Source organism: Pelophylax lessonae (assembly GCF_965119305.1).
Source record: "Pelophylax lessonae genome assembly, chromosome: 5".
NCBI lineage: Eukaryota > Metazoa > Chordata > Amphibia > Anura > Ranidae > Pelophylax > Pelophylax lessonae.
The window spans coordinates 135,324,598-135,351,044 of record NC_138772.1 but is presented as its reverse complement, the minus strand read 5'-3'; the positions used below and the strand labels follow the sequence as shown (position 1 = coordinate 135,351,044).

Below are 26,447 nucleotides of genomic sequence, written 5' to 3'. Positions count from 1 at the left end.
GTGACAGCAGCAGGAGCCAATCAGGAGAGAGAGACCCAGGAGAGCCTCGGCTCTCGTGCACATAACTGGATAGAGATTAGGTTTCAGTATTAGAGAAGGCACCTGGAGACAAAGTTTTTTACCTTCATGCATAGAAAGTAGGTCATTTTATGGAAGAATGCCTTTACACTGCCCAAGGATTCAACATACTGGGCCCCTTTGGATGCAATAGAAAGAGAAGGCAAACCCTTTAACATGTTCATGATAAAACTCAGACAGACATTTGAGAATATAAAACTATTTATTGAACACTGCTCACCAGTATTTACATTGAAGTAAACAATATACAGTCAGGAAACATTCCACATACTACAAAGTTCTCCAGATTTCTTACATCGAAGCAGAATCTGGTACTAATAGCCTATGGTAATGGGAATAAAGCATTAACATGCACATCTTTCGAAGGCTACAAAACGATTGCAAGTTTGCATTAGATGCTCAGACTTCAGTTGTACAGATTTATAAAAAGTCTAGAGCAATACATATGTATCAAAAGCTCTATAGACCATATACATTGTGGGGCCACATTCAGCCGAATTACTGGTGTGGTTTATCAGAAAAATACTAAACACATAACCATAAGTAAATTCAAGTGGCCAAAAGTCAATTTAAAAAAAAAAAAAAAAAAAAAAAAAAAAACGACAACAAAAAACCTACAACTGCAATAGTTCTATTGCGCTTCATCCTCTGGACAGGAGTGCCATGTTAACCTCTCTTCATAAAAAGCAATTACAACTTGCGGACATTTCACATTGGCTTCTTTTGCTGGAACCAAATCTGCTTCATCAGAGTCTTTCCTGTAAAATAATTGAGAGTTCAGTCTAAAAAGCAACAAATTCTAAGTTAAAAGACTATGCAGATCCCCAGTACTAAATCAATGGTCAAGTCCAATCCTGCCAATAAAGCACTTTTTTTTAAAGGTAAAAAAAAAAAAAAAAAAAAAAAATGTAGTTACCATTAATACTTACCTACTCTGTGCAGCACAGTTACTACACAGAGCAGTCAAAACCTCTTCTAAAGTTCCCTGCTGGCACTCTTGGCCCCTCCTGTATCTCTATAGAAAGCTGCTTGCTATGGGGCACACCTAAAGACTTGCTCCTGAGCCAGGCCGTGTGCATCTATAGCTCGACACCGCATAGCTCACTCAGCCTCACACCCTCTCAGGATTTGATTGACAGCAGGAGCAATTGACTCCTGCTACTGCCTGTATCTCGTGAGGAGAGGACAGATTAGCGTAGCATTGGATCAAGATCAAACTCAGGTGAGTATATAGGGGGTAATACAACTACTAAACATTTTTTGTACTTTAACTTTAATGCATAAAAAAAAAAAAAAAAAATTGGATTTTCCAGTTTCTGATTTTCATTGACCGCTCATCTTCTTGACCGTTAGGTTAGGTTATGCTGCCCCCTAGAGATGTAGGACACTAGGCAGGAAAAAGCTTGACTAGGCCTATGGGACAGTCCCAGGGAGTATACTCCCACTCTCAGCTATAGGCATTCAGTTTTGTTACAAGCAGTGTCAGAACAACAACTCCACAGAGGGGTGGGTGCTGTGTCTGTCAATGATTTGACGGTAAGTCAAAAATCCCATTTCTTTAGTTCATTGACTGACCGCTCCTCAGTCTTGGCCATTGGGACATCCCAAGAGCAGTGTCAAACATGAGGGGTAGGAACAGCAAGAAAAAATTCCCCAAGGCTACACAGTAGCCCAGTGTTTCAACTTCGGTCCTCAGGGCACACCAACATGCCAGGTTTGCAAGAAAATACATCACAGGTGATATTTGCTGCTCAGTGATTGCAGTATTCTAGTCTGCATCTCCCCAAGGTAATACTTAAAATCTGGTCTGTTAGTGTGCCCTGAGGACCGGAGTTGAGAAACACTGCAGTAGCCAACCAGGTAACATGGAGCTCAACCAAAAACTTGGAGGAACCTGGGAAGAAAAATAAATAAAACACTACACCCTCAAAGAGGACCAGGTCCTCTAAACAGCTGCCTGCAAAACAAGCATCCACAGATGCCACCACATCCACCTTATAAAGCTTTGTGAAAGTGTGCACAGACGACCAGGTGGTCGCCTTGCAAGCCTGTAACCCTGATACCCGACGAAGGCCCAGGATGCACTACTTGAGTAGAGTGAACTTCAGCAGGGAAAGGAGGAACCTGACCCTTAATTGAATAAGCCTGAATCCCCACCTGTCTGAGCCATCTGGAAATGGTTGCAGAGGAAGCAGCCAACCCTTTGAGGTCCATCCGAGTGCAAATAGTGAGTGACTGCCAAAAAGCCTCCGTAGCTGCCAGGTACACCCTGATTGCCCAGACCACATCAAGGGAATGCAAGGCAATTTCCTTTGGATGTTTAGACCTAGGCCATAGGGAAGGCAACACAATGTCTTCCTTCCAAAGGTCGTCTGATTTCCATCTGAATGAACGATGGACAGGGACAAAGAACCACCAGGTAAGGTGGACACCACCAGCTCCGACACCCTGCGTGCAGAAATAATAGCCACCAAAAAGTCCATCTTCTGGGACAACTTAACCAGGGGAACCTCCTGAAGACTTTCAAAGGGAGGCTTCTGAAGAACAGGCAGCACCAAACTGAGGTCCCACAGCAGCAATGGAGACCACACTAGAGGAGCCAAGTGTCAAACTCCCTGGATAAGGGTATACACACACCAAGGAATGTGTGGCCAGCGAACATTGAACAAAAACCTGGCACTTGATGGTACTCAAGACCAAGTGCTGGAGGAAAGCCAATATCCGAGCCACTGAAAAAGAGAGGGTGAACCCCAAGAGGCTCACCACGCAATGTACGTCTTCCAAGTATGGTATCTCTTCCTAGAGGTAGATTTTCTAGCCTTTAACAGTGTAGATCCCACTGATTCAGACAAAATCTCCATCCTTCAACACCTAGCTTTCAACAGCCATCGACTGTAAAGCAGGATGGAAGATTGGCACTTGGACATCATATCTTCCCAAGGAGCACTGGCAACTACTACTGTACCATACCAAGACCAGCAAGGCCAGTCTGGAACCACTAGAATGACCGGGAATCCTTTCTGCCTCGACCCTTCGCAAGAGTCTTGGCAGAAATCAGACGATACTGGGTCCTTGTTGAGGCCAACATGTCTACCTCGGGAGTAGCTCCCCAGAGACAACTGATGAAACCCCTCCGGATGAAGTGACCATTCCCCTCCTGGTCCAATGCCTGTCGTCTGATAATCCGCATGCCAATTTTGCACACCTGGAATGTGTACAGGAGAGGGCTGGAATGGTTCTACCCAACTTAGAATAACAACTACCTCCCAAGCCGCCAGGGCACTTCTTGTGCTCCCATGGCAATTGACACAGGCCACGGCGTTTCCCGATTTAATGCGTACCAGATACCCCTGAAGGCGAACTGTCCCAACAATCCAGACAAAGTCTGATCACTCAGAGTTCCAGTACACTGATCAGCAGTCTTGATTCTGGAAGAGTTCAGACCCCCTGAGCACAATCTGTGCCAAGGACACCACCCCACCCGGACTGGCATTCGTGGTGACAACTGTCCAGTACAGGGGAGAAAGGATTTTCCCTTTTGAGGTGCCGGAGAACAAAGCCACCAGATCAGGGACCCTCTTGAACCCCAGCTCAACATGATCAGATTGCCTAGAGACTGAGGATTGTCCCATTTCATCAGGATCTCTTTGCAGAGATCTCTTGTGGAACTGTGCAAACCGAACCATCTCGAAGGTAGACACCATCAGGCCCAGCACCTGCATGCAAGCCCAGAGGGATGACCGTCTGCTGGACAACAGAAGCTGGACTGCCTCCTGCAATTTCTGGAGTTTTTCCCAGAGGAATAAACATTCTGGCTGAGGCAGAGTCAGATCAAGATAGTACAGTCTCATGGTTGGAACCAGAGCAGACTTCTGAATGAGTAATCTCCAAGTTGTCCATCAGAGCAGCCAGATACTTTGCTCACAGAAGATCCAAGTACCCCAGTACCACGATCACCTGCTGACCCAACAATGCTAGTACCGGGCCAACACTCTGGTCTTTACAAAAGGGTAACGCCACAAACTGATATGCCAACGGCAAAGCGGAGGAAGCGCTGGTGACCGGAACATATTGGAATGTGAAAGAAGGTAGGTGTCCTTGATGTTGATAGAAGCGAGAAAATCCCCTGATGTATGGATGCCACTACTGAGCGAATGGACTCCAGTCGGAACTTCTGTACCCACACAAAGCGCCTTGAGGTCCAAGATTTGACGCACCTTGCCTTCCTTCTTGGGAAATGTAAATAGTTTTGAAAAAAACCCCTGAAAACATTCCGAAGTCGGAACCAGGACAATCACCCCATGGAGTAACAAGTTTTGCACAGCACCAAAGAGACCCCATAAGCGGTCTGGGGAGAAGCGCAGGCTGGAAGGGAGGAACCTTTCCAGAGGATGAGACCGAAACTCAATCTTGTAGCTGGAAGGAATGACTTTGTGGACCCACTTGTCTGTTACCAGGGAGGTTCTCGGATCTGGAAACCAGCGAAGCAGTCCCCCACCCCAGATACGGATGAATGCAGATGAAGCCTTGTCCACAGGTCTGAAAGAGCCTGCTCGCGACTTGCCAGACCAGGTCCTCATGGAAGCTCCAGTGGAGGCTCCAAAGGGCTTAGATTCCTTGTCTTGAGACCCTGAGGGATGAAAAAGGCTCCTATAAGCTGAGAATGCTGCCCCCCCCCCCCCCATGGGGCTCCTTGCCCTTGGAAGCCTGCGAAAGGAGAGTACCCCCTCCCCCATGAGGCCCTTAATGACCTCATCCAAGGAAGCTCCAAACAGGCGATCACCCACAAATGGGATATCAGGAAAGGCATTCTTAGAAATCTGATCCGCAGACCAGCATTTCAGCCAGATAATACGCCAAAGGACCACTGCTGAGACAGACAGTCTGGAAATCAAAGGGAGCCACATCCAGAGAGGCATCACAAACTGTAGCCCCTAGACCAATTGATCCGCCAGGTCTGCAAAGGCAGGGGAAGCTGTTCCCCCTCCTGGTCCCGACGTAAAAGTTTAGCCCGCTCAGTCAGTTTGTGACACCGGCAATAGTAAATACCGGCCTAAGTGCTGAACCAGCCACAGTGAACATATGGCAGGTCAGAGCCTCCGACCTATCAGCCGTATCTTATAAGGCCCGGGACTCCACTTTTTAACCACTTAGTGACTGCCCGCCGCAGTTTTACATCGCTACTTTGGTGTTAAATACCGATCAAATTCTCTTTTTTTTTTTTTAACAGGGCAGGCCTCTTTCACAGGAAACTGGCCCCAGGGGCAGATTCACTTTTATGGGGTGGCGGGAGAAGTGCCCCCCCCCCCCTTCCGGGTCGTCCCAGCTTACCCGAGCCGCCGGTAGCGGGGGAAAATAATCTAGTCTAGTCGACTATGGCCTTGGAGGATCGGAGCTACGTCATACGACACTTCCTCCCAACAGGGTGTACCTGTTTCATAATTGGGGGAGAAGATGGAGGGGGGGGGGGGGGGTGAAAAAATAAGGTAAAATAAAAAATTTTTCTCATGACTATGAAAATTGTACAGTGACACTTCAGGTAGTCACCTGAAATGGTTTTCACTTCACAGGTGTGCCCTGTCGGGTTTAATTAGTGTGATTTCTTAAGTGGTTAAGCAGGGAAACCTCATAAGGATACTGCATCACAGAACGCTTAGGAACCGCAAAAGTGTGTATTGGACAACCCCACTGTTTAGTGACAATATTATCAAAGTAAGCGGTAAGGGAAACAGCCTTGCCGCCTTGGAGGGCCTGTGGGTGCCAAAGGGGTGAGGTGCCTCCAACGCAGCATCAGCTGCATTCTCCACCTTTTAAGTTTCACGCACTGACACAATCAGCGCATCCACCAGCGCCTAATCATGCGTGGCTGGAAGAGCAGAGGATTCATCCTCACTATCTGAGCAAGCAGACCCAGAAGAATAACTCGCATCCGCGGCAGCCAAATCAGATTCAGGATCTGATGACAGATGAAAGCAGGGGATGCTTTTAGTTAGCCCTTTTTCTCCAGGACCAAATCCTCCTTGGACACTAGGGACTCCAGGACCGTCAGTGCAGTCAGGGATTGGTGGGTGGGACCCGGCAGCCTCTGAGAGGGGATCAGGTGGGGAAATGTGCTCCAGGGAATCCATTAGAGGAGGCCCCACACAAAAATAGTGTGCAGCACTGGTAGAGACACCCCCCACCGCGCTGGCGGTATCACAGAATCCAGCACAGAGCACTACCACAGCTATAGCAGAAAGGGAAAGAAAAAAAAAAAAAAAAAAAAAAAAAAAAAAAAACACACACACACCCCTTACCACCACCGATCAGGCACTTACAGCACACCTTACGGCAATCAGGAAAAGAAAGATCCAGGATTTAGCACTAGGGGGATGAGGAGAGCATCCCACTGCAGAAATCACCAGCCTGCCGCTATTCTCAAATGAGAAAAGCACAATAAAATGGCCAACGAGGCTACACAAACATGGTTGCGATCCACAGCACAAAAGGCCCAAAAAAAAAATAAATAAATAAAAAAAAAAAAGCGGCTCCCGGGGGCGACCCCAGGAGCACAGAACACGATCCCGGCAGGATCCCAGCAGGCAGGGGGCCCTGGCAGGAGCAGTCACTAAGTACAGTCCCCTCCCAAAGGTTGATTGTCCGATCGCCGGCAGCACGCTCCACCCCCCCCCCCCCCCCCCCCACAGCTCAAAACCTTAGGCCTACCCAAATAAAGGTATGGGGAGGGTGTGGGCAGATTGGGGGTAACAAGTCCACAGAGGACCACCAAGAAAGGGGGGGGGGGGGGACGCTGCATGGGAAGGAGGGGAACCCGGGGGTCCGACCGTACTAGGGAGGGGCCAACTTCCACCCCAAAATCCTCCGGGGTTAGAAGGGGGCAGCTACTTACCATTTCAGGAAAAGGGCGAGTGCCGCTCCTGACAGACCACCGCTCCTTGGGGGGGGGGGGGGGGGGGGGCGGGGGGGATGAGGCCCCAAGAGAAACGCTGGGACCGAGACCAGGTCGTATGCGCCCTCGAAAGACTAACTCGCAGGCCAGCCCCCGTCCAGTGGGGCTATGTCGCAGCCAACCTAGCGTGGCGCTTGCCAGACTGGGGGGGCCCCTCTGGTTCTAGATTATCCAGTCTGGCAGTTGATATTTTGATCATGTGAAAAGTGAAAATCTCGAAACAAAGAAAAAAAAAAAAAAAATTACATTTAGAAAAGGGAAAAAAAAAAAAATTGCCAGGACCAAAGATCCTAGCAAGGAACTAGCTCCTTACTCCCGACTAGGCAGATAAAAAAACAAAAAAAAAAAAAACAAACAATGCCTATAACTGAGAGTGGGAGTATACCCCCTGGGACTGCCCCATAAGTGTAGTTAAGCTTTTTCCTGCCTAGTGTTCTACTCCTGTAGGGGGCAGCATAACCCAACGGTCAAGAAGATGAGGAGCGGTGTCCGTCAATTAACAAAAGAAAAAAGGTCTTGGCTTTAGAACCAATTTAACCCAGCAATAGCCCAAACATTTTGCTTAAAGGTCACCAGCAGTGCAAGCATTCCACCAACCCAGCATATAGAAGCCTCTGTATACACATTTTTAACTTTATTGGAGTTAATACTGGTTTTCATGAAGGGTATTGAAAGCCTTTGCATTGTAATCCTACTAGTCCATACTAGTAAACAAGCTAAATCCACAGGAGCTTTTCAGAGACTGAAAGTGGAGATTTAGGATGGCACAGTTTTCCTGCGTATGCATTTCTTCATCCATTACCAAGAAATAAAGCAGCTTAAGGCCCCTTTCACACGGCTCCGTTAAGTCGACGGAGCCGTGCTGCTCAGCAGGGGATCGATCCGCCGATCCCCCGCTGAGCAGGCGGATGACAGCTCCATCTCTGCTCTGTGTGCGGAGACAGAGCTGTCAGATCCCCACTCTCCTCTATGGGGGAATCGGATGAGAACAGACCACCTGTCCGTTCTCATCAGATCCACCAGACGGATGGGAAATTAGGATTTCTATCCGTCCGGATTTGACAGATCGGACATGTCTCCGCTGACATCTGATGCCCCATAGAGATGCATGGGGTATCCGTTCAGATCCGCCTGTCAGTTTTTCAGGCGGATCTGAACGGATACCCCATGCATCTCTATGGGGCATCGGATGTCAGCGGAGACATGTCCGATCTGTCAAATCCGGAGATTTTTTTTAATCCATACATACACCGCTGCAGCCTACTTACAAATATTCTACAGACACTATGTTGGGGGATTAAGGTTTATACATCAAAACTACTGGCAATTTTTAACGCAAATACCTGCTCCACCTATAGAGAACAGGATAATAAAAGGAGGCACCTTTACTTGCCTTGTACACTATTCAATTTGCTGCAAGGGGGCCTCATACCTACTACCCCTTTATTCTAGGGCATGTGAATGGCTGAAAATTTTTAAAGCAGAGCTCCACCCATAAGGGGAAGCTCAGCTTGTCCACACCCTCCCTTTTGGACCTTTTTGTAGCGGCGGCATTCCTGATAAGATCGCCGCACATCGATTAGTCATGTCTAGCCCCTCCTCCCCCACCTTCTGGGACCCGTGTCCCCCAGAAGACAGGACTATTGAGAAAGCGCAGCAGTGCGCAGTAGGAAACCAGCTGTGAAGCCTCAAGGCTTGCCGACTTAATTTTTTTTCCCCCCCAGGCTGATTTAAAAATAAAAATCTAATCCATCTCACCATTTCATAAGAAACATCAGCTCTCCACTGCTGTCTGTAGCTCCAATTATCCTCTCGGGTTCCAAGCCTCTTGAAAAGCCTCGAGGTTTATCAACCTGAAACAAAAATTATCTGGTTAACAAACATGACAGAACTCAACAGAAAAACCTTTCACAAGGTTGCCTTTAGACACTTTTCAATACAATCTGGACACAAGACGAGAAGCAACACCGTCAGAGACCTAACAAAGCCTTTTGCAGCTTCCAGGTCAGGACCCTCACGTGACAGCACTTTGTGTTGACAAAGCAGCAAGAGCTGCCATCCAAAAAATAAAATGTCAAGCACCCCTTGCCCACACATCTCATGTGGCTGTGCAGGCAAGTAGGAGCTGTGGAAGACCATTAAGTAACCCGTATACTTTTCCCCTGAACATACAGCGTCTGCTCAATTTAACAGTTTGTAATTCAAGCAATGTTAACCTCTACAAGGTTTCTAGTATATTGGCTTCTACTCAGGAATATGACTTACTAAAAAAGGACTCTATAGATTAGACAATTGCTTTATCAGTAAGACCCATATTTCCACAATAATTTGATAAACAAAAAGCTGTTAAAATTAGTCTGTTGCGTTTCAAACTACACACTGAACTACAGGACCACAGCTCTTGCCAACTCACTTTATGTAGAACTGGCCTTCTTGGCAACTATGCCTCCGTACTTACTCAGGGCTATTATAGGCAAAAAGCGCTGGCTATAAAGGAAAAAAAAAAAAAAACAAAAAAAAAAACTGGCCTTAGCAGCTGCCCTGATGTAAATCAGAAGTCATGACACGCAGATTAGGGCACCAAGGAACCATTTTCTTAATTTTCAAATTGTAGTGGGTTTGTAATGGCTAAGGGCAGCAAAAGTGGGACAACAAGATTTTTCTCTGTACCGTCTGACAAGATTAAAATGGACAATATTTTATTGTGTACATAAAGTTTAAAAATGTATTAATGCACTAGACAGGCTAGTTTTTTTCTATCCATCTTGATGTTAACTCCACCCCCAGGGTTAGGATCCTTTCTAACTGGGAAATTACTCCAAGGGAGATAAGTCTAGGAAATCAAAAACGTGACTTGTTTCACGGTCCACCTGCTTCTTCAGGAGAAACAGCAGGCCACAATAAAAATATATACATGGTCTCAAAAGAAAAATATATCGTATTACCTTTGATATTATGTTATAGAATTTATTATAGTGTCCTGCTCCCTCTGTTTTTCTCCTGAAAAAGCAGGCAACTGCAAAACTTCGAGTATGATGGCCTACACTTAATCTCCCATGTAGAAGGGATCCTAACCCTGGGGGTGTAGTGAAGAGCAGAGAAAAAAAAAACCCACACGTCTATATGGTGTTTATACTGTTTTGTAAACTGCACAAAAAAATTAAAGGAACACTTAAAAAACACATCAGATCTCAATGAGGAAAAAGAAAAATCATGCTGATATCTATACTGAAATGTATGGGGTAATGTAGTCGGAACAAAAAGGATGCCACATCGTCTGATGGAAATGAAAATAGATCAACCTATAGAGGGCTAAATTCCAAGACACCCCAAAAATTAAAGTGAAAAAAATGATACAGATGGCTAGTCCATTTTGCTGAAAATTCATTGCAGCAACTCAAAATAGTGCTCGGTAATTTGTATGGCCCCCATGTGCTTGCTTGCAAGCCTGACAAAGTCAGGGCATGCCCTTAATGAGACAACAGATGCTGTCCTGGGGTATTTCCTCCCGGATCTGGACTAGGGCATTACTGAGCTCCTGAGGTGCAACCTGGAGGCATCGGATGGACCGAAACAGGTGTTCTATTGGATTTAGGCCAGGTGAGTGTAGGGGCCATTCAATACTATCAAATCCTTCATCCTCCAGGAACTGACTGACCATCACTGACCCACCACCAAATCGGTCATGCTGAATGATGTTACAGGCAGCATAACATTCCCCATTGATTCTCCAGACCCTTTCACGTCTGTCACATGTGCTCAGGGTGAACTTGTTCTCATCAATGAAAAGGCACAGGGCGCCAGTGGTGGATCTGCCAATCCTGGTGTTCAATGGCAAATGCCAATCGAGCTCCACTGTGCCGCACAGTGAGCACAGGGCCCACAGGCCAACCTCAAAGTCTGTTTGATTGTTTGATCAGACATCACAACAGTGGCCTGCTGGAGGTCATTTTGTAGGTCTCAGGCAGTGCTCATCCTGTTCCTCCTTGCACAAAGGAGCAGATACCAAGCCTGCTGATGGGTTAAGGTTCTTCTATGGCCCTGTCCAGCTCCCCTAGAGCAGTGGTTCTCAAATCCGGTCCTCGGGACCCACTAACAGGCCAGATTTTAAGTATTACCTTGGGGGATGCAGACTAGAATACTGCAATCACTGAGAAGCAAATGAGATCACCTGTGATGTAATTTAGTTATCTTGCAAACCTGGCCTGTTGGTGGGTCCCGAGGACCGGATTTGAGAACCACTGCCCTAGAGGAACTGCCTTTCTCCTGGAATCTCCTCCATGCTACTTAACTGACCATAATATCCCAGGAGTACAATTGATCTGATATAGGCTGATAAACCCCTTCATGACAAAGGAACGCTAATATGCGGTCTCGGCTTCAGGGGGGTTGTAGCCGGGTGACACCTGCAGCTAGAAGCATCACCCCGATAGTGGTTCAGAGCTCACAGTCAGCTTTCTTGTAATGACAACCAATGTGGCTCAACAGCCGCTTAGTTATTATCAGGAGCGGGAGGGGACGACTCCCCTCCCGCAGCTTGCTCGGGTCTCACATCCCACCAGGAGATCCGAGCAACCAGCTGGCCAAAGCCCCAAACAAAGCCGAATTTGGCTCAGATCAGGCCTCCAATGTAAAACCCTGGAAGCAATGTTATATCACTTCAAGTAAATAGATACCAAACATGTCATGCTTCAAAATTGTGCACGCTCGCGGAATGGCGACAAACTTTGGTACTCTGGAGCTCTAGGGCTCAAGTTATTGTTCTCACTCCAACGATCGCGGCGATACCTCACATGTGGGGTTTGAACACTGTTTTACATATGTGGACGAGACTTGCGTATGCGTTCGCTTCTGCGCACGAGCTAACGGGGACAGGGCGCTTTAATTCTCCCCCCCCCCCCCATTAAAAAAAAAAAATATGTGATCATTTTTATTCCTATTACAAGGAATGTAAACATCCCTTGTAATAGAAATAGGCATAAAAGGTCCTCTTTATTGTGAGATCTGGGGTCAAAAAGACCTCACAACTAAACACACACCAAAAAAAAAAAAAAAAAAAAAAAAAAAAACGGCCCTTTAAACCGATTGCTAGGCAACGACGTTTGACGTCGCTCTGGTCCTCCAAGACCATAGTTGAGTGAGGGCCATCTTGCCCCTAATTCGACTTCCGGTCTCAGAGGGTCCTGCACCGGATTGTTTTCCCTGCTGCCGGCGGGTCCGGTAAGTGGGGAAACGGCTGGGACGCGGCAGGAGGGCCGCCTCTTCCGCAGCACCATACGGGAGATCCTGTGGCGAATCCGCGGCTGGGACCACCCTTATCTGAAAATCGACCGCCGTTTAAAAAAAAATACCAGGGTTATGGCAGCTATCTGCTGCCATAACCCCAGTATTTAGCTTTAAGTGCTGGTTCACATTTATGCGATCACAGAGATCGCATGTAATTTTAGAAGCAGTGCGCTCCGAATTACATGCGATGTCTGTGCGGTGAAGATTCAGCCATACAGTTTGTATGGCTGAATTCGTACCACAATTGCACTGGAAGCACGCACAGGACCCTTTTGGTCCGCAGCAGAATATGATTGCATGGTGGTTCACACTAGTGCGATACGATTCTGTGCGAACTTTCAGATCGCTATGTGATATGCGATCTGATCTGAGGGTGTCGTTAACTTTGAATTGACACCCCCAGTGTATCGCATATGGCAGTGTGAACTGCTTGTGCTGCGGATGCGATGCGGGAACACGCTGTATATTCAGAGCGTTCCCGCATCGCATAAATGTGAACCGGCACTAAACGAGTGACGTAAATAGTGATTAGGCAGACGGTAATTAAATGGACAGTGTAAACAAATTTAAAGCGCCCTGTCCCTCTGTGCTCGTGCGCAGAAGCTAATTCATACACAACTTATGCCCGCATAAGTAAACTTTGTTCAAACCACACATGTGAGGCGTTAAGAGCAATAATTCTAGCACAGTATCTCCTTCAACTCTAAACCAGTAATTGTTCATTTTTAAAGCGTCACCTAAGGAGATTTTGTCGCCATTCCAGTAGCGTGTGCAATTTTAAAGCATGACATGTTCGGTATCCATTTGCTTAGCGTAACATTTCAAATTAGGCAAAAAAACTTAGCTACTGCATCTGACCCTGGCTCAACAGCTGAAGATCTGTACCCTAGCCCTAAAGATCTGGACCTGTACGAAATTACAAGAAACGAATTACAAAATCCTTGCTCGTTGGTATAGAGTTCCTTCCCTCCTACACAAATTCTTTCCAGACACATCAGATCTGCTGGCGATGTCGGGAGGACGTAGGAACCATGTTGCATATCTTGTGGTCGTGTCCGCAGCTTGGGTCCTTCTGGAGAGATGTGCAGGCGCTCACGGACTGCGACCTTCCTGACACCCCAGACTTTTATCTTCTACAGTTGTCTACCATGCCAATTTCCAAATGTAAGAAGTCAATCCTCCCTCACGTGCTCTGTGCAACTAAATCTTGCATTCCGATGTTTTGGAAATCGACTAGGGCCCCCACTATTCAAGATTGCATTCGTAGGATAGAGGAAATCAACCGGATGGAGGACCTCACCCTTACGGCACAGACGGGAGCGTCATGAGAAGATATGGGGTTACTGGAACATTTTCGGGCTATCAGACAAGGGGAAGTCCCTGATGTGTGCCTAGAGAACGGGGCCTGGGTGGCTTGCGGTGCTGTCCATGTCGAGGTCTCCCCATGCCCCCCCCCCCCTTTCCTTTTTATACATTTTATATAGGGGTTCTAAGTAATTTTCTAGCAAAAAATACTGATTTCAACTTTTAACAGATGTCAGAAAATGGCTTAGGCTCCAAGGGGTTAAAAAGTGTTTTCAGCAGTGTATGTACACAAAATATTGTCAGTTTTTGTAATGTTTTATGACAATACCGAGAAAATCCCGTTGCCCCCTTAGCTATGTGAATTTAGGATGTGGGTACCTAAACTTTACATTTTAAATAAATTCTCTGAGCAGTCAATTAAAAATCCAGATGGAGATCGTTGGCTTATTGGGCATTTAAAAAAATTGGATACAATATTTGGCATGTTTAATGCTGCCATCTGATAAAATAGGTTTTTGTACCATCTTAGTGGTTTTTTTTTTCCCCCCTTTGATTTTTCACAATGCCACCTTAGCATGTTCCCTATAATTATCATACCGATTCTCGCTTTTTCTTTGCTTTGCTTTCCTCTGACTCGCTGTCTGAAATGGACTTCCTTTTTCCATCTGTCACCTTTTCTTTGCCAGCCTTTTGTGAGTTGAGAAATGCTTCAATTAATTCTGGACAATCCAAGTTCTCTTCTGGTTCCCATGTGTTGTCTGCACTTAAAACATCAATACAAAATGCATGTCAGTACAATAAAAACATAAGTGAAACTTTAAGGGCTCATTCACACTAGCCGTGTGCAGTGCAGAGATTAGTGCAGCAATTATCCCCTGAGTTTGCCACATCATACTTTTGTTTTTAAACAAACTTTCACAGAGATATCCCATATAGTTAAATTGTGGGACGAGCAGCGCGAGGCAACAGATTGCCTTGCACTGCACTGAAAAGTGTACTGCATGCAGTACTTTTTAGCACACTACCGCAACCCAGTGGTGTGAAGCGGGCACATAGCGACAAGGCAATTCGCCTTGCCCATGCAGTGGGACTGCACTCACATGGCGTGTGAACATACCTAAAAAAAGCCAACAGACAGTTGGCTAGCTAATCCACATTCGTTTTCAGGATAAAATCTAGGATGCTATAATATACAGAGAAGCATAAAGCATCTCTGGCCAAGAGAGGGGTGCTCTACAGACATTCCCAGAACAGCTAATCCTGCCTAACCTAACAGCATGGCAGTAAGTATTGCACTGGTTGCAAGCTAGTTTGAGGTCAATGCCAATATGAACTGATGTCAGGCCAAGATCTTACACCTTTGCCAAATGGTTCTCTTATGCCCAGTATTCTAGCACACATTGGGTTTTTCAACCACCATTTCTAACAGCTCAATTAGTCTGGAACCAGCAAGTTGTCAACTCACCCAGTCCCATCCTATGTATCATGCAGAGGGACACAACTTTGCTTACTGTTCCTCATAAAAATAATTGCTTAGGTTTTACAAGCTACCAAGGTTTTAAGAACATACTTTCCGCAGAACTCACAATTTCAGTACTACAGGCATGAAAAACACTGCATTAGGTCGTTTTAAAGCCCTGATTATTAAAAGCATAATTCATGCTTTTAAAGCAGAACTAAAAACACTGACTACATTTTTTTAAAACAGTTACATTCAAGCTATGCCTTCAATAATTGTTCGCAATCGAAATGTCAGCCATCAAATGGGGGGGGGGGGGGGGGGGTGTCATAACTGATCATGTGCAGCACTATGGCAACAGCAAATCAAACAGGCTAAAATTGCAGCTTCCTTGGCTGTTTAGGATGGGAGAGTTTAATTCCGTTTTTAATAATGCATGCATAAAGGATATGTTACCATAAAGTTTTTGTATGTGTGCGCTCACATGTGCATTTTCTAAATCCTAAACTCTAATTTTCAAGCACTTCTTCAATCTAAAATACTTAGTTGATCCTGCCAGTTACTTTCCTCCTTTTTTTAAATTGACCGCATAAAGCACAGAAGCTGATCTGTATCTGCATGATCAGTTTTAATCCTTTGGCTGCCTGTTGAAGGGAGTTCCACCCAATCTTGTTTTTTAAAGTCAACAGCTACAAAAAGTGTAGCAGCTGCCTTTTAATCAACACACTCACCTGTCCCACTGTCCAGCGATGCGACTGGCGGGAGCCTCGATTCTCTCCTTCTCCCCGCAGCGCCAGCATCTCTAGTGTGGGCACCCGGCTGTGACCGCTTGCAGCTTCACAGCCAGGTGTGCACCCTAAGTGGACGGGCAATCTTTTGGGACCCGTGACGTGTCCCAGAAAATTGCAGGGACGGGGGAAAAGAACTTCTGCTCGAGCGCAAGTGGGAGAAGGTACTTGTCAAATCTAGGAACCCCCCCCACCAAAAAAAAAAAAAAAAAAAAAACGAACATGCTAAATGTGGCATGTTGGGGTCAGGAGGACTTAAAGCTGAAGTTCCATTTTTGGGTGGAACTCCCTTTAAGATACAAGACACGGTGCAGAAGCACGGAATGCCTGTATTGGGAAGTTTGCTCGGCCACCGTGCCCTCTGACCAATGAGGTCTGCCACTGGCACACCCCCTCCTAATCACAACCTGCCTCTTGAACACGCCCCCTGTTCAAAGCACAGCTTGCATCTTGCCTCAGGCTGCACACACTGAAATACCGGCACATTGTATTTCTGCACAGTATCCTGTAATCTCCCACAAACACCATCATGAAGAGATGCCTGGTCACATGAAAGAACTTAACCTCATACAAAGTGTAAGACAGAGCCTTTCTAGAATTATGCAAAGGCAGTTGTGGTGTCTGCATACTTACTGTTCGAAAGTGCCAACAACATTGTATGGTCACAACCATTTTAACCAGATGCAGACTTGACATTTGATGTGGCAACTAAATTTTTTATGTATGGAAAAATAGATATAGAAAATAAGAGCTGATCAAATCCAAACAGCACATTCACACTTAAATATTTCCCAAAACATGCGTTTTCTATGTGCCCTGTGCACACCACAATGCTGGAGTGATGTGCACTGTGGAAAAAAAAATGCAAGAGGGCCACTTTATTCAGCACTGGACGACACCACATGTCACCACACAGCAACACAACTGCTGTGCCATGACACAAAGCTGTATTAAACTCCTTAACAAAAAAAAAATGAATATACTGCAGCAGATCAATCCCTTAGATGTAGTAGCTGTATTTTTTTTTTTTTTTAAGATCCCCCTTCCCACCTTATTTTACTTGGTGATTTGCGCAGTAACACTTCCTTTCTTATGGTGTCTGCAGTGTGAATGAAATAGTAAAGCAGACACCAGCATTGTCAGTCTGTAGAGAGGGTAGTGCTAGTCTAGCAGACTTAGATGGACTTGAGTAACAGAATTCCAGCTAACCCTTTAAAGCAACTTTTTTTTTTTTTTGGGGGGGTAAAGATTTAAATCAATGAAAACAAGCTGATCATGCCAAGTACCTCTGATAGTGGTAAATTATATCAACCCTCTGCTATTTTGTAAGCTTTGATTCTGTTTTTGGATGTAATAAAAAAAAAAAACAAAGTGCATTACACTGAACACACTGCACTGCTCCCTCCCTGCCAGAGTGGACGTTGCCTAATACATTCTTTGTATCTAACAGGCAAACTAAAACGGGAAAAGATTAAGGGCACGGCACACAGTACTGATGTATGAACAGATATTACTGGCAGAAAAAAAAAAAAAAAGTGCAAAAATTCTTCTAGCTTAAAAATTCCAGGGAAGGTGGTGTATGCATATACTGGCACCTAAAATACTGAGGATGTATTTTTTTTTACTAATCTATATGCAGCGTACGTTTACATGCCATACGTCCACTTTGCTGATCTAAACTCCGTCAGTTTAAAGAAAGCCTGAATGCTAAAAAGTAATTTAAGTGTCCCATGTGCAAGAGGCCTAAAACGTTTTTCCAATATAAAAAAGAAAACAGCCCTTTTTTTTTTTTACACCTGAGGTACTAGGCTACGAATGTAATGCTCAGACCTTTTATACATAAAATACAAACATTACAAATGAAGAGGAAAATAGAAAATCTTACTCCGTGAATCCCTTCCACTTGAGATAATATTCGACCTTTCCGTTGACAACGCGTCTATCTAGAACCTTTTCCACTACAAACTCCTCAGGCTCGGCCTCCTCCACCTTCTTGCCTTTTCCATTCTGCTTCTTCCCCATTTTCTGCATAAAACACAAACACTCATCAAAGAGTTCCCCTTGGTACACAAATAGTTACAGAAAAACAAGAATCGTATAAGCAGAAATGTCAGATTACACACAATGGACAGAACATCCAGACAGATAGGTGTACATGGTTCAGAGGACAAGCCTGGCAGTGTGTACAGAGGGATGGATGGATGGGGGGGGGGGGATCGTTCAGGTCTCAGTCTTTGTTCCATTAACAAAGGCGGCTGATAAAAGCTGTGGGGAGGGATGGATAAGGTGGGGGGTTGCCCACCATGGATGCCCTCTATAGGGGGGTCTCATGGATCTATCCGCACTGAGCCGGGCAGCCGATGCAGTGTGCGGGGGGGGAGGGGGGTGTTATACAATGCAGGGAGCGGGATAAGGGAAGGGGGAGGGAGGGGGGTTTCTGTATCTCTAGTATTGCCGCGCTGGCTTCGCACACCGATCAGGGGGGTAACGTTTAAGTATTATCGGCGGGTGTAGTGGGGGGGGGGGAAGCCGCCGGCCCGGCTTACCGGAGAGCGAATGGTTAGAGCGCGCTCCCGCGGTCACCGGTGTGATGTACAGAGCTTCTGATACTCCAGGCCAGAAAACGTGTGACCCCGCCTCTCCCTGTGGCGTGGCACCGCCCCGCGCATGCGCCCTTTAAGAGTTGACGGGACAAAGCTAAGCGGCAAGGGGATGGAAGAGCGCCGCCGGCGGGCAGTGAGTGAGCCTGCTGTGCAATGGCGGAGCGCTCCTATTCATGCCTAGACAACATCTGAAACAAGCGCCCAGCTCCCTGGACCAAATGTCACTTATACAGCTTAATACAATGAGAAAATGTAACATTACTACCTGCATCTCCAGTCTGTCCTGCATTTAAATACCTATCTGGGGACCTTATGGCTCTGCAGCACTATGTAGTCCTGTGTATGAAATACATAAACCTTTAGTACATGAATGCTTTAATCTTATACACATCATCAGCTAGGAAATGTACGGTTCATTTACTACAGATCTTATTAGGAGGCAGCTTATCACAGAAGAATCCCCGGCTACCCAGGCAGATTGCAGTTTATGTGCAGAGGATGGGATGAGAGGGTTCCATAAACATGCACCATGTGCCATCCTAGCCCTGCGTGCATGTTTATAGTGAACATGGAGGAGAGCACAAGCATCCCCACAACTGGCTCATCTCAGGGGGAACACCAATAAGCCAGGGGAGTGCCCAGACACCACTATAAACCAGTCTAATTGGGTGGGGATAGTGTTAAAGGGCAGGTTTCACTTTAGGATACAAACTCCCCAGCAGTCCAAGGCCGGGGTGATGTGTGCACTGCATTATAGGGCACGCTCCCACTGAAGTCTATTTGAGTGAGCATTTTCATGAACTTGTATTAAAACCCTGCATGCGGCATCTTTGATGCATACGCATGGTCTAATAGACATCAATGGGAGCGCACAGGAAAACAAGAATAAAAATAAACACCACACACCTAAACCCAAGCTGTGGCGAAAATGCAGCACATGCATGAACCCGGCCATTCCAAGCTATAATCCCACCCACCACAGGGTGACCACTCACACCCTTCCAATGGCCTTCTGACACATTTACACCTTCACTGCAGAAAGCTCACCTGATGCTGCCTGCAAAGAGCTTCCCATAGATGAGAATGGGCCGTACCCACCACCAGACATCAGGCCACCTCCAATCTATGGGACATCCCTGCACAGACAGCACCAGACAAGGTTTAAGAGGCTGTCAGAAAGCTTTACTAGGGACTCAAATAAGGGAGGGGTTTGGCTTAGAATATGTAAGGGGGGGTACAGGAATTTTTAAATCCAAAGTGAACCTGTCCTTTATGTCCAGGAGCTCATGCAGCTTCCTTACACCAGCCATATACTGTCAGGTCCTATAAAAGTAATGTGTGACTAATTCAATTAAGGTTAATATCCAATTTACATTAAGCAACAGGAACAAGAACAGACTGTCAAAATGCTTCCAGTATTAAACCCTCAGAGTTTTTAGTTTAGCACATTAAAATAAACAACCCCTAGAAAATGGGTAAATATTATACCCCAGCATTTACAGTTTGCAAATTTCAATGCTGCTGCCTCCTGCTCTGTGCTGCTTTACTGAACTTCCAGTCTTTACAGGAAAGCGCCAACAGTGCAGTCTGATGCCTGTCTACTTACTAGGTTGGAAGAGAAAAAAGGGAGAAGTCAGGAGTGCCTAACCGATAAAGGGCTGTGTTCCTATTGAGTGTAGAGACTAGTTCCCCACATGCAGGAGGAGGAGGGGGGGGGGGGGCTCCATAGGCTGCTGCATGAGAAAGGAGCCGCGCTGAAACCAGGTGAGGAAGCAGACATGGCACCAGTGTAAACTGGAAAACAGGCAAGGAATAAAATATAAAGAAGCTGCATACTCAGTATGCAATTATATATCTCCCCAGCTTTGACCAATCTATACCTGCGGGGACCCACTAGAAGATGGAAATCAGTGAATTAGAAACCACAACTTCCATCATCTCCACTTGCTCCTGGCTGAGATCACACTACTGCGATGCAGGAACCAGAACGATTCTAGCATTGCATCTTCCTTGCAGGCAGTTCACACTGCCCTCTGCAAACCACTGCGGGTGTCAATACAAAGTTAATGACACCCCCAGATCTGCTCGCAGATCGCAGTGGGAACTGAATTTGCACAGGAATCAGATCACATGGTGTAAACACCCATGCAATCCAATTCCAGTACAGGAAAAAGAAAAAAGGGTTCATGCACCATTTTCATTCAAATGGGATGAATGTTCAGCCAATTCGTATCACACAGACATGGCATAATATGATCTGCACAGCAATTTAGTGCGAACCATGTTTTCACAATAGTGTGAACCCAGGCTTCAGGTTCCATGCCAGCCAAGCTGCCCTACTGCAATTTGAACACAGGTGGTCAGCCACTCAGCATGGACACCATTAGGGCCGGTTCACACTAGGAATTGGCAAAGAGATGTGCTGCACTTGTCACACGTGGTTCAGTGTGGTGCAATTTTGTTTACCACATTTTAAATGGGTGCCCATCCCACTGTGCCGCAAATATAGTGCATGCACTCCTTTTGGAGAGACATTGAAACCAGATTGCATGGTGCTTCTGCACCATGCGACCTGGGGGCAGGCAAAGGAACTACATTTGCAACCTGCGTTTGGGGTTGTCATTAACTTAAGTGGAGCTCCACCCAAAAAGGGAAGACCAACTTGTTCCACTTTTTTGGGGGAGGAGGAGCGGGTACCCGTTTTTGACAGGTACCAGCTCCCACTTTCTGATAACATCACAGCAATCTCCACATGATGTCCGGCCCCTTCTCAACCACCCACCCCCTTCTGGGACCTGAGTGTGTCCCAGAGACAGGACCATTCAGAAAGCACAGCACGACTCATACGCAGTAGGAAAACGCTGTTGAGCCTGAAGACTTCACTGCCGACTTCCCTTACTTAGTGTCGGCACTGCATGCGAAGCCGATGGGTGAATCGGCTTGGGGTGCCAACATCACTGGCTCCCTGGACAGGTAAGTGTCCTATTAAAAGTCAGCAGCTACAGTATTTGTAGCTGCTGACTCAAGTTGCTTTTCCCCAGACTGGAGCTCCACTTTAACATTGACACCTGTTCTAGTATGAACCGGTCCTTAGGCTGGGTTCACAAATGCTAATAGGATGCGTTTTAGTCCGCATCCAATTCACACGACATGTGAATGTGACCCACTCTCACCTATCCAGGGGCAGCAGCAGTGTGGTTTTCAAAAGGGTCCTGTGCGGATTCAGGGGGGAAAACTCAGCCCCGAATCGCACCTAAGCCCGTGAACACAAAACGCACCAGACTCCAACCTGCAGCCGGACATGTGTGAGCCCAGCCTCAACTTGGTTCTAAAGTCAAAATGTTTACCCTGAATGCATCGCCTGCATTAGGCCAAAAACCTTTCCACTAACCATTGGCTCCTGCTGTCAGTCAAGTCCTGTGAGGTGGGGGGGGGGGGGGGCTTGGACACACCCTGGCTCAGAAGCATGCCCACACAGATGCCCCCATAGCACGTGGCTTGCAACAGGGGCACATGGAGAGGAGATTCAGTGCCAGCAGGGTACCCAGAAGAGGTGGTAGGGGGCTGCTCTGTGCAATACCCTTGGCACACATCAGGGCAACTATAGACCTTTATTTTATTGGAAACAAATAAGTGAGCCTTAAGTATTGCTTTAAGAGAAAGCTTGGCATTCTCCAATTAGACAAGCTTGACATGACCACCCCTGCCTCTCCACCTCATCCAATCACAGAATGTTTTGCTTCATTGCGAAAATGCATTCTCAGAATGGCACCCGTGCTGACCTGTGTGAGCAGCATTGTCCATCACTGGGAATTCCATCTTCCAGAGGGATCCCACAGGTATGGTATATGCATAGTTACACAGGGCCAAGCTACAACTATCCTTACCTTAATTTCTTTAAATCAGCTGCTGAAAGTGCTAAAAAAAACTCTAAGGGTTTAATTTTGCATTAACCTGTACACTACATAAAGCTAGGTATATGGCTGGTCTTAGAAAACAAAGCTAGGCTCAGAATAGGGTACTTTTGTCAATCAACACAAATTTAAGCGGTTCTAGCAAATAAAACAGTTTAAATAAAAAACACAAATAGTACAAACATCTAATTATCATTCTTGAAACATTCTGAAGCCGTCAACCATGTGTAAGGCTAGGTTTACACTTATACAGGTGGCTGCAGGACAGCGTGCAGACACGCGGGGCTGCCATTTATTCTTTATGGCACCTCCACATATCTGAAAATGCAGCACATTTTGAGATGTGGGAAATCGCATGGTACAATCATACCATGCAATTTCCCACTGGCTGCATTTTTAAGACCCGCAGGAACCTTTCCCTGCATAAAACAGTCACAGCAGCCCATTCAAAATACTTGACTGCTGTGCCTGCGCAAACAAGGCTCGCAGAGCCGCTTGGGTGTGAACCTAGCCTAAATAGCTGTGAGTTCCCCTCTCCCAATCCTCCACTTTCTTCTGCAGGTTGACAACACTGAATGGCCTGCTGTGATTGCAGTGCAGCGTTGTCCTCCCCACTCAGGTCTGTAGTCACATGGACATGCTGTATCACAGCACTACCTACATTTCCAATTAGCCAATGGGTGTTCTGTATTTAGCAACTTATGGTGTATTACAGCAATGCCTACATTTCCAATTAGCCAATGGGTGTGCTGAATCTGGTGACTTCTGGTGCCCCTTTTCTACTCCTGGCAGTCAGAAGAGCACTGCAGCCCTGTGTGATGACATCTAAAGAATATTCCTTGTCAGAATAAAAAGCCATTAAATATTGCTGGAAGCATTTATAGTGTGGGGGGTATGCTAGATCCAGTGTGTGCCTAAAGATGAACTTTAAAGAGTAAAGAACCTTTACATTCTGAGTTATACAAAAAGTCCATTGCCGGTCAAAGTGGGGGGTAGATATATGTGGTTCCAACACAAGTGCGCTATACAACATAAGTAGTAAACAAGCTATGGACTTTAGAAGTAATTATGTTAGTATTTGCTGTGGCCCCAAAACAAACAGTTCACACAAAGTAACCCCCCCCCCCCCAGCATGCTCAGGACATACTATTCTATACACAGCTAAAGGCTAAAGTCACAACACTTCTACATCTTCATTCATAAAAGCCCATGTTCATCTGAGTCCAATGAGATTTGAAGACAGCAGTCACATGGCTGAAGATAAAGAGCTCGGTCCTCAAGCTGCAGCTTTATGAACTGAGCCTACAGGAGGGAAAGTTCTGGAAAAGGAGGAGCAGATTGCAGGCTACATTCCCTCTGACCTCCTATGCTTGTATTATGAAGAGATGTGTGAAGTCTATACAATGTATAACCTGAGTGTACAGAGATCTCCATTAATGGAGCCAAACTGGACAATGTGAATTATATCATTTACATTCAGGCCTTGTTCACACATATGCAGTTTGCTTTTCATACAGTTCTGCAGTGCATTCTGCGTTTTTACACAAGCATTTATGCCTTTTTTAAAAAGATGTTTTTGTTGTGAGGGCTAGTTGACACCACGTGCGTAGCAATGTTTCTTCTATGCATTCAAAATGCATAAAAAGAAGGTTAGATGGTTTTCAATGGCATAGCTCACACCAGCGCATGCAGTTCCAGAACATGCTGCATTTTTTCTACACAGAACTATACTGGGATGCCCAAAAATGCATCAGTCCACAGTATGATTGAAAAGGCATCTGGTATGCACCCAGAAAGGCATCAAAAGGCACCAATATAAATAAAAATGTGCCAATCACATGCAGAAACGCATCCAGACTAGAGCTGGGTGAATTTTTGTGGCGTGAACTAGCCCTAAGGCCAATTAAAAGGCATAAAATGCATTTGCAGCCTCTATAGAACCAATTACAGTAAAAAGTCCATGGCCCTTTCCAAAAATGCAGTGGCTGAAAATCATTTATTTTTCAGGGCACATGGCTGTATCAGAGCGAAGGCACACAGTGCTGAGAACTGAGCCAACTATAAACAATACAAACTGCCACATCCATGTGTTAGGCTGTCCAAATGTACCAGGTGTGAATGAGCCCCTGGGGGGGGGGGGGGCATACAGGACACTGCACTGGGGGGAACACTTGGCACAGCCCACTTGGGGGGGGAGCACTCAGTACAGATCTCCAATATTTTTTTTTTTTTTTTTTTGGGGGGGGGGGGGGGGTAGCACCTAGTGCCGACCTCTATCGATTGCAGGGTATGTAATGTAACTCAGACCTCCATTGATTGCACTGGGGGGGGGGGGGGGTAGTCAGTGCAGAGATCCATTGATCCACTGGTCATAAACATCAGTGGGTATTTTTTTTAGAGGGGAGGGGGGGGGGGGGGTATTGTGCTCCTCCTAGGATGTGTATGGTCAGGGTTCGGCCCTCCATTCCCAGCCATGTGACCGATCTCCCCCCGGACTCAGATGCAAAGAGCTGACACTTCTGTGAATAGAGATTGTGGAACGAAGTCGATGTACCGCACAGGGCAGACAACGATCAACAAAATCTACCCAAGATGGCCGATCCCCCTTCCCCGATCATCTTTGGGGGGGGAGGGGGTGTCTGGCACAATTCCCCGACCCGGGCTGATCACACCGACTGAGTACCGACCACCCCCCCCCCCCCCCCAAAAAACGCATCTGGCCCATTACACAGACAGGACCGACCATTGAGAACTACAACTCCCAGCATGCACCGCTAGGCTCTGCCCGCTGGGACTTGCCGTGCTCTGTCAGGTACGCCTCCCCCTGCCCGGTGTGTGCCGTACCCCGGTGTACAGGCCGCCCCCCTCCAGTGTGCTGCACTTTCCCGCCCGCTCCATACAACACAGGAAAGGCACCAGACCGCGGAAAGCGCCTCTCATTCCGGTGCATACACACCGGAGGGGGCCGCACCTTATCACCTCTCCTCTCCCCGCACTCTTTACACAGCTCGGTAATTACCTCTCCGGTTCAGCCAGGAAACGTCCGCCGCTCTGCCGTCCCTTCTGACCGACACTCGGCTCAATCCGCCACTCACAGCGTCAGAGAGCGCGAGGGGGCGGGGCGTGTGACGCGAGAGAACAATGGGCTCTCCCCGCATTCTGGCGGGGATTTTACTGGCGCCAATCTTAACCCCTTCACTGCGGTGGAGTCACCGGCCATGTCACACAATAAGGCCTGGGGGGCGCTGATACCATCCTGGTGACCCTTGTAACTAGGGTTGCCACCTCATCCCTTTAAACCAGGACACATTCATTACACAGGTTCTGAGGCTAATATATTGCACATAAGGCACTGAGTTTATTTACCACCTTATTCAGCCACAGAACCTGTGTAACTAATGTGTCCTGGTTTAAAGGGATGAATTGGCACTGCAATTCATCTCACATTCACAATTGCCTCAAATCTACTCTGTTCACAATTCACCTCACGCTCACTCTGTTCACAATTCACCACACATTCACTCTGTTCACAATTCACCTCACATTCACTCTGTTCACAATTCACCTTAGTTACATAATTAGTAAGGTTGAAAAAATACATCAGTCCATCCAGTTCAACCTATGATGTGAGTGTGTGTGTTTGCTTTTAACCGTACATTGTATACCCCTGTATGTTGTGGTCTTTAAGGTGTCCATCTAATAGTTTTTTGAAATTATCGATGCTCCCTGCTGATACGACTGCTTGTGGAAGAGAATTCCACATTCTTACTGCTCTTACAGTGAAGACCCCCTTACGCACTTTAAGGTTAAACCGCCTTTCCTCTAGTTTTAGTGAGTGGCCACGAGTCTTATTGTATCTCCTTTCTCTGAATAGTTTGTTCCTTATGCTAGGGTCGCCAGTACAGTATTTGTACATTGATATCATATCCCCCCTCAATCGTCTCTTCTCCAGAGAGAATAGGTTCAGTGCTTGTAGTCTTTCCTCATAGCTGATGTCCTCCATTCCCCTAATTATTTTTGTTGCCCTTCTCTGGACTCTTTCCAATTCCAGCACATCCTTCCTGA

The 26,447-nt window shown here is 46.4% G+C and overlaps 1 protein-coding gene across 3 annotated transcripts; it reads right to left on the bottom strand.

The window, feature by feature from the left end:
* Positions 1 to 261: 261 nt before the first annotated feature.
* On the bottom strand, positions 262 to 25,553 carry CBX3 (chromobox 3). 3 transcript variants are annotated; one of them, XM_082259644.1, is made up of 6 exons: positions 25,402 to 25,528; positions 18,734 to 18,804; positions 17,751 to 17,890; positions 14,216 to 14,381; positions 8,786 to 8,880; positions 262 to 836 (listed from the first exon to the last, which is right to left on the bottom strand). In XM_082259644.1, exons 2-6 carry the CDS (start codon positions 18,755 to 18,757, stop codon positions 710 to 712), a joined length of 552 nt encoding a protein of 183 aa, XP_082115770.1. In that variant the 5' UTR covers positions 18,758 to 18,804; positions 25,402 to 25,528; the 3' UTR covers positions 262 to 709. The 3 variants fall into 3 exon arrangements, with proteins under 3 accessions (XP_082115770.1, XP_082115771.1, XP_082115772.1); XM_082259645.1 differs by lacking the exon at positions 18,734 to 18,804 and having other exon boundaries at positions 25,402 to 25,553; XM_082259646.1 differs by lacking the exons at positions 18,734 to 18,804; positions 25,402 to 25,528 and adding an exon at positions 18,412 to 18,529.
* Between the last annotated feature and the right edge of the window lie 894 nt (positions 25,554 to 26,447).

Coding starts and splice junctions, on each gene's coding strand:
- CBX3 (XM_082259644.1), bottom strand. CDS start 18,757: ATGCAGGACAGACTGGAGATGCAG. Junction 8,881..14,215: donor CAAAGAAAAAGCGAGAATCG/GTATGATAATTA, acceptor TTTTTGTTTCAG/GTTGATAAACCTCGAGGCTT. Junction 837..8,785: donor CTGATGTTTCTTATGAAATG/GTGAGATGGATT, acceptor ATTATTTTACAG/GAAAGACTCTGATGAAGCAG.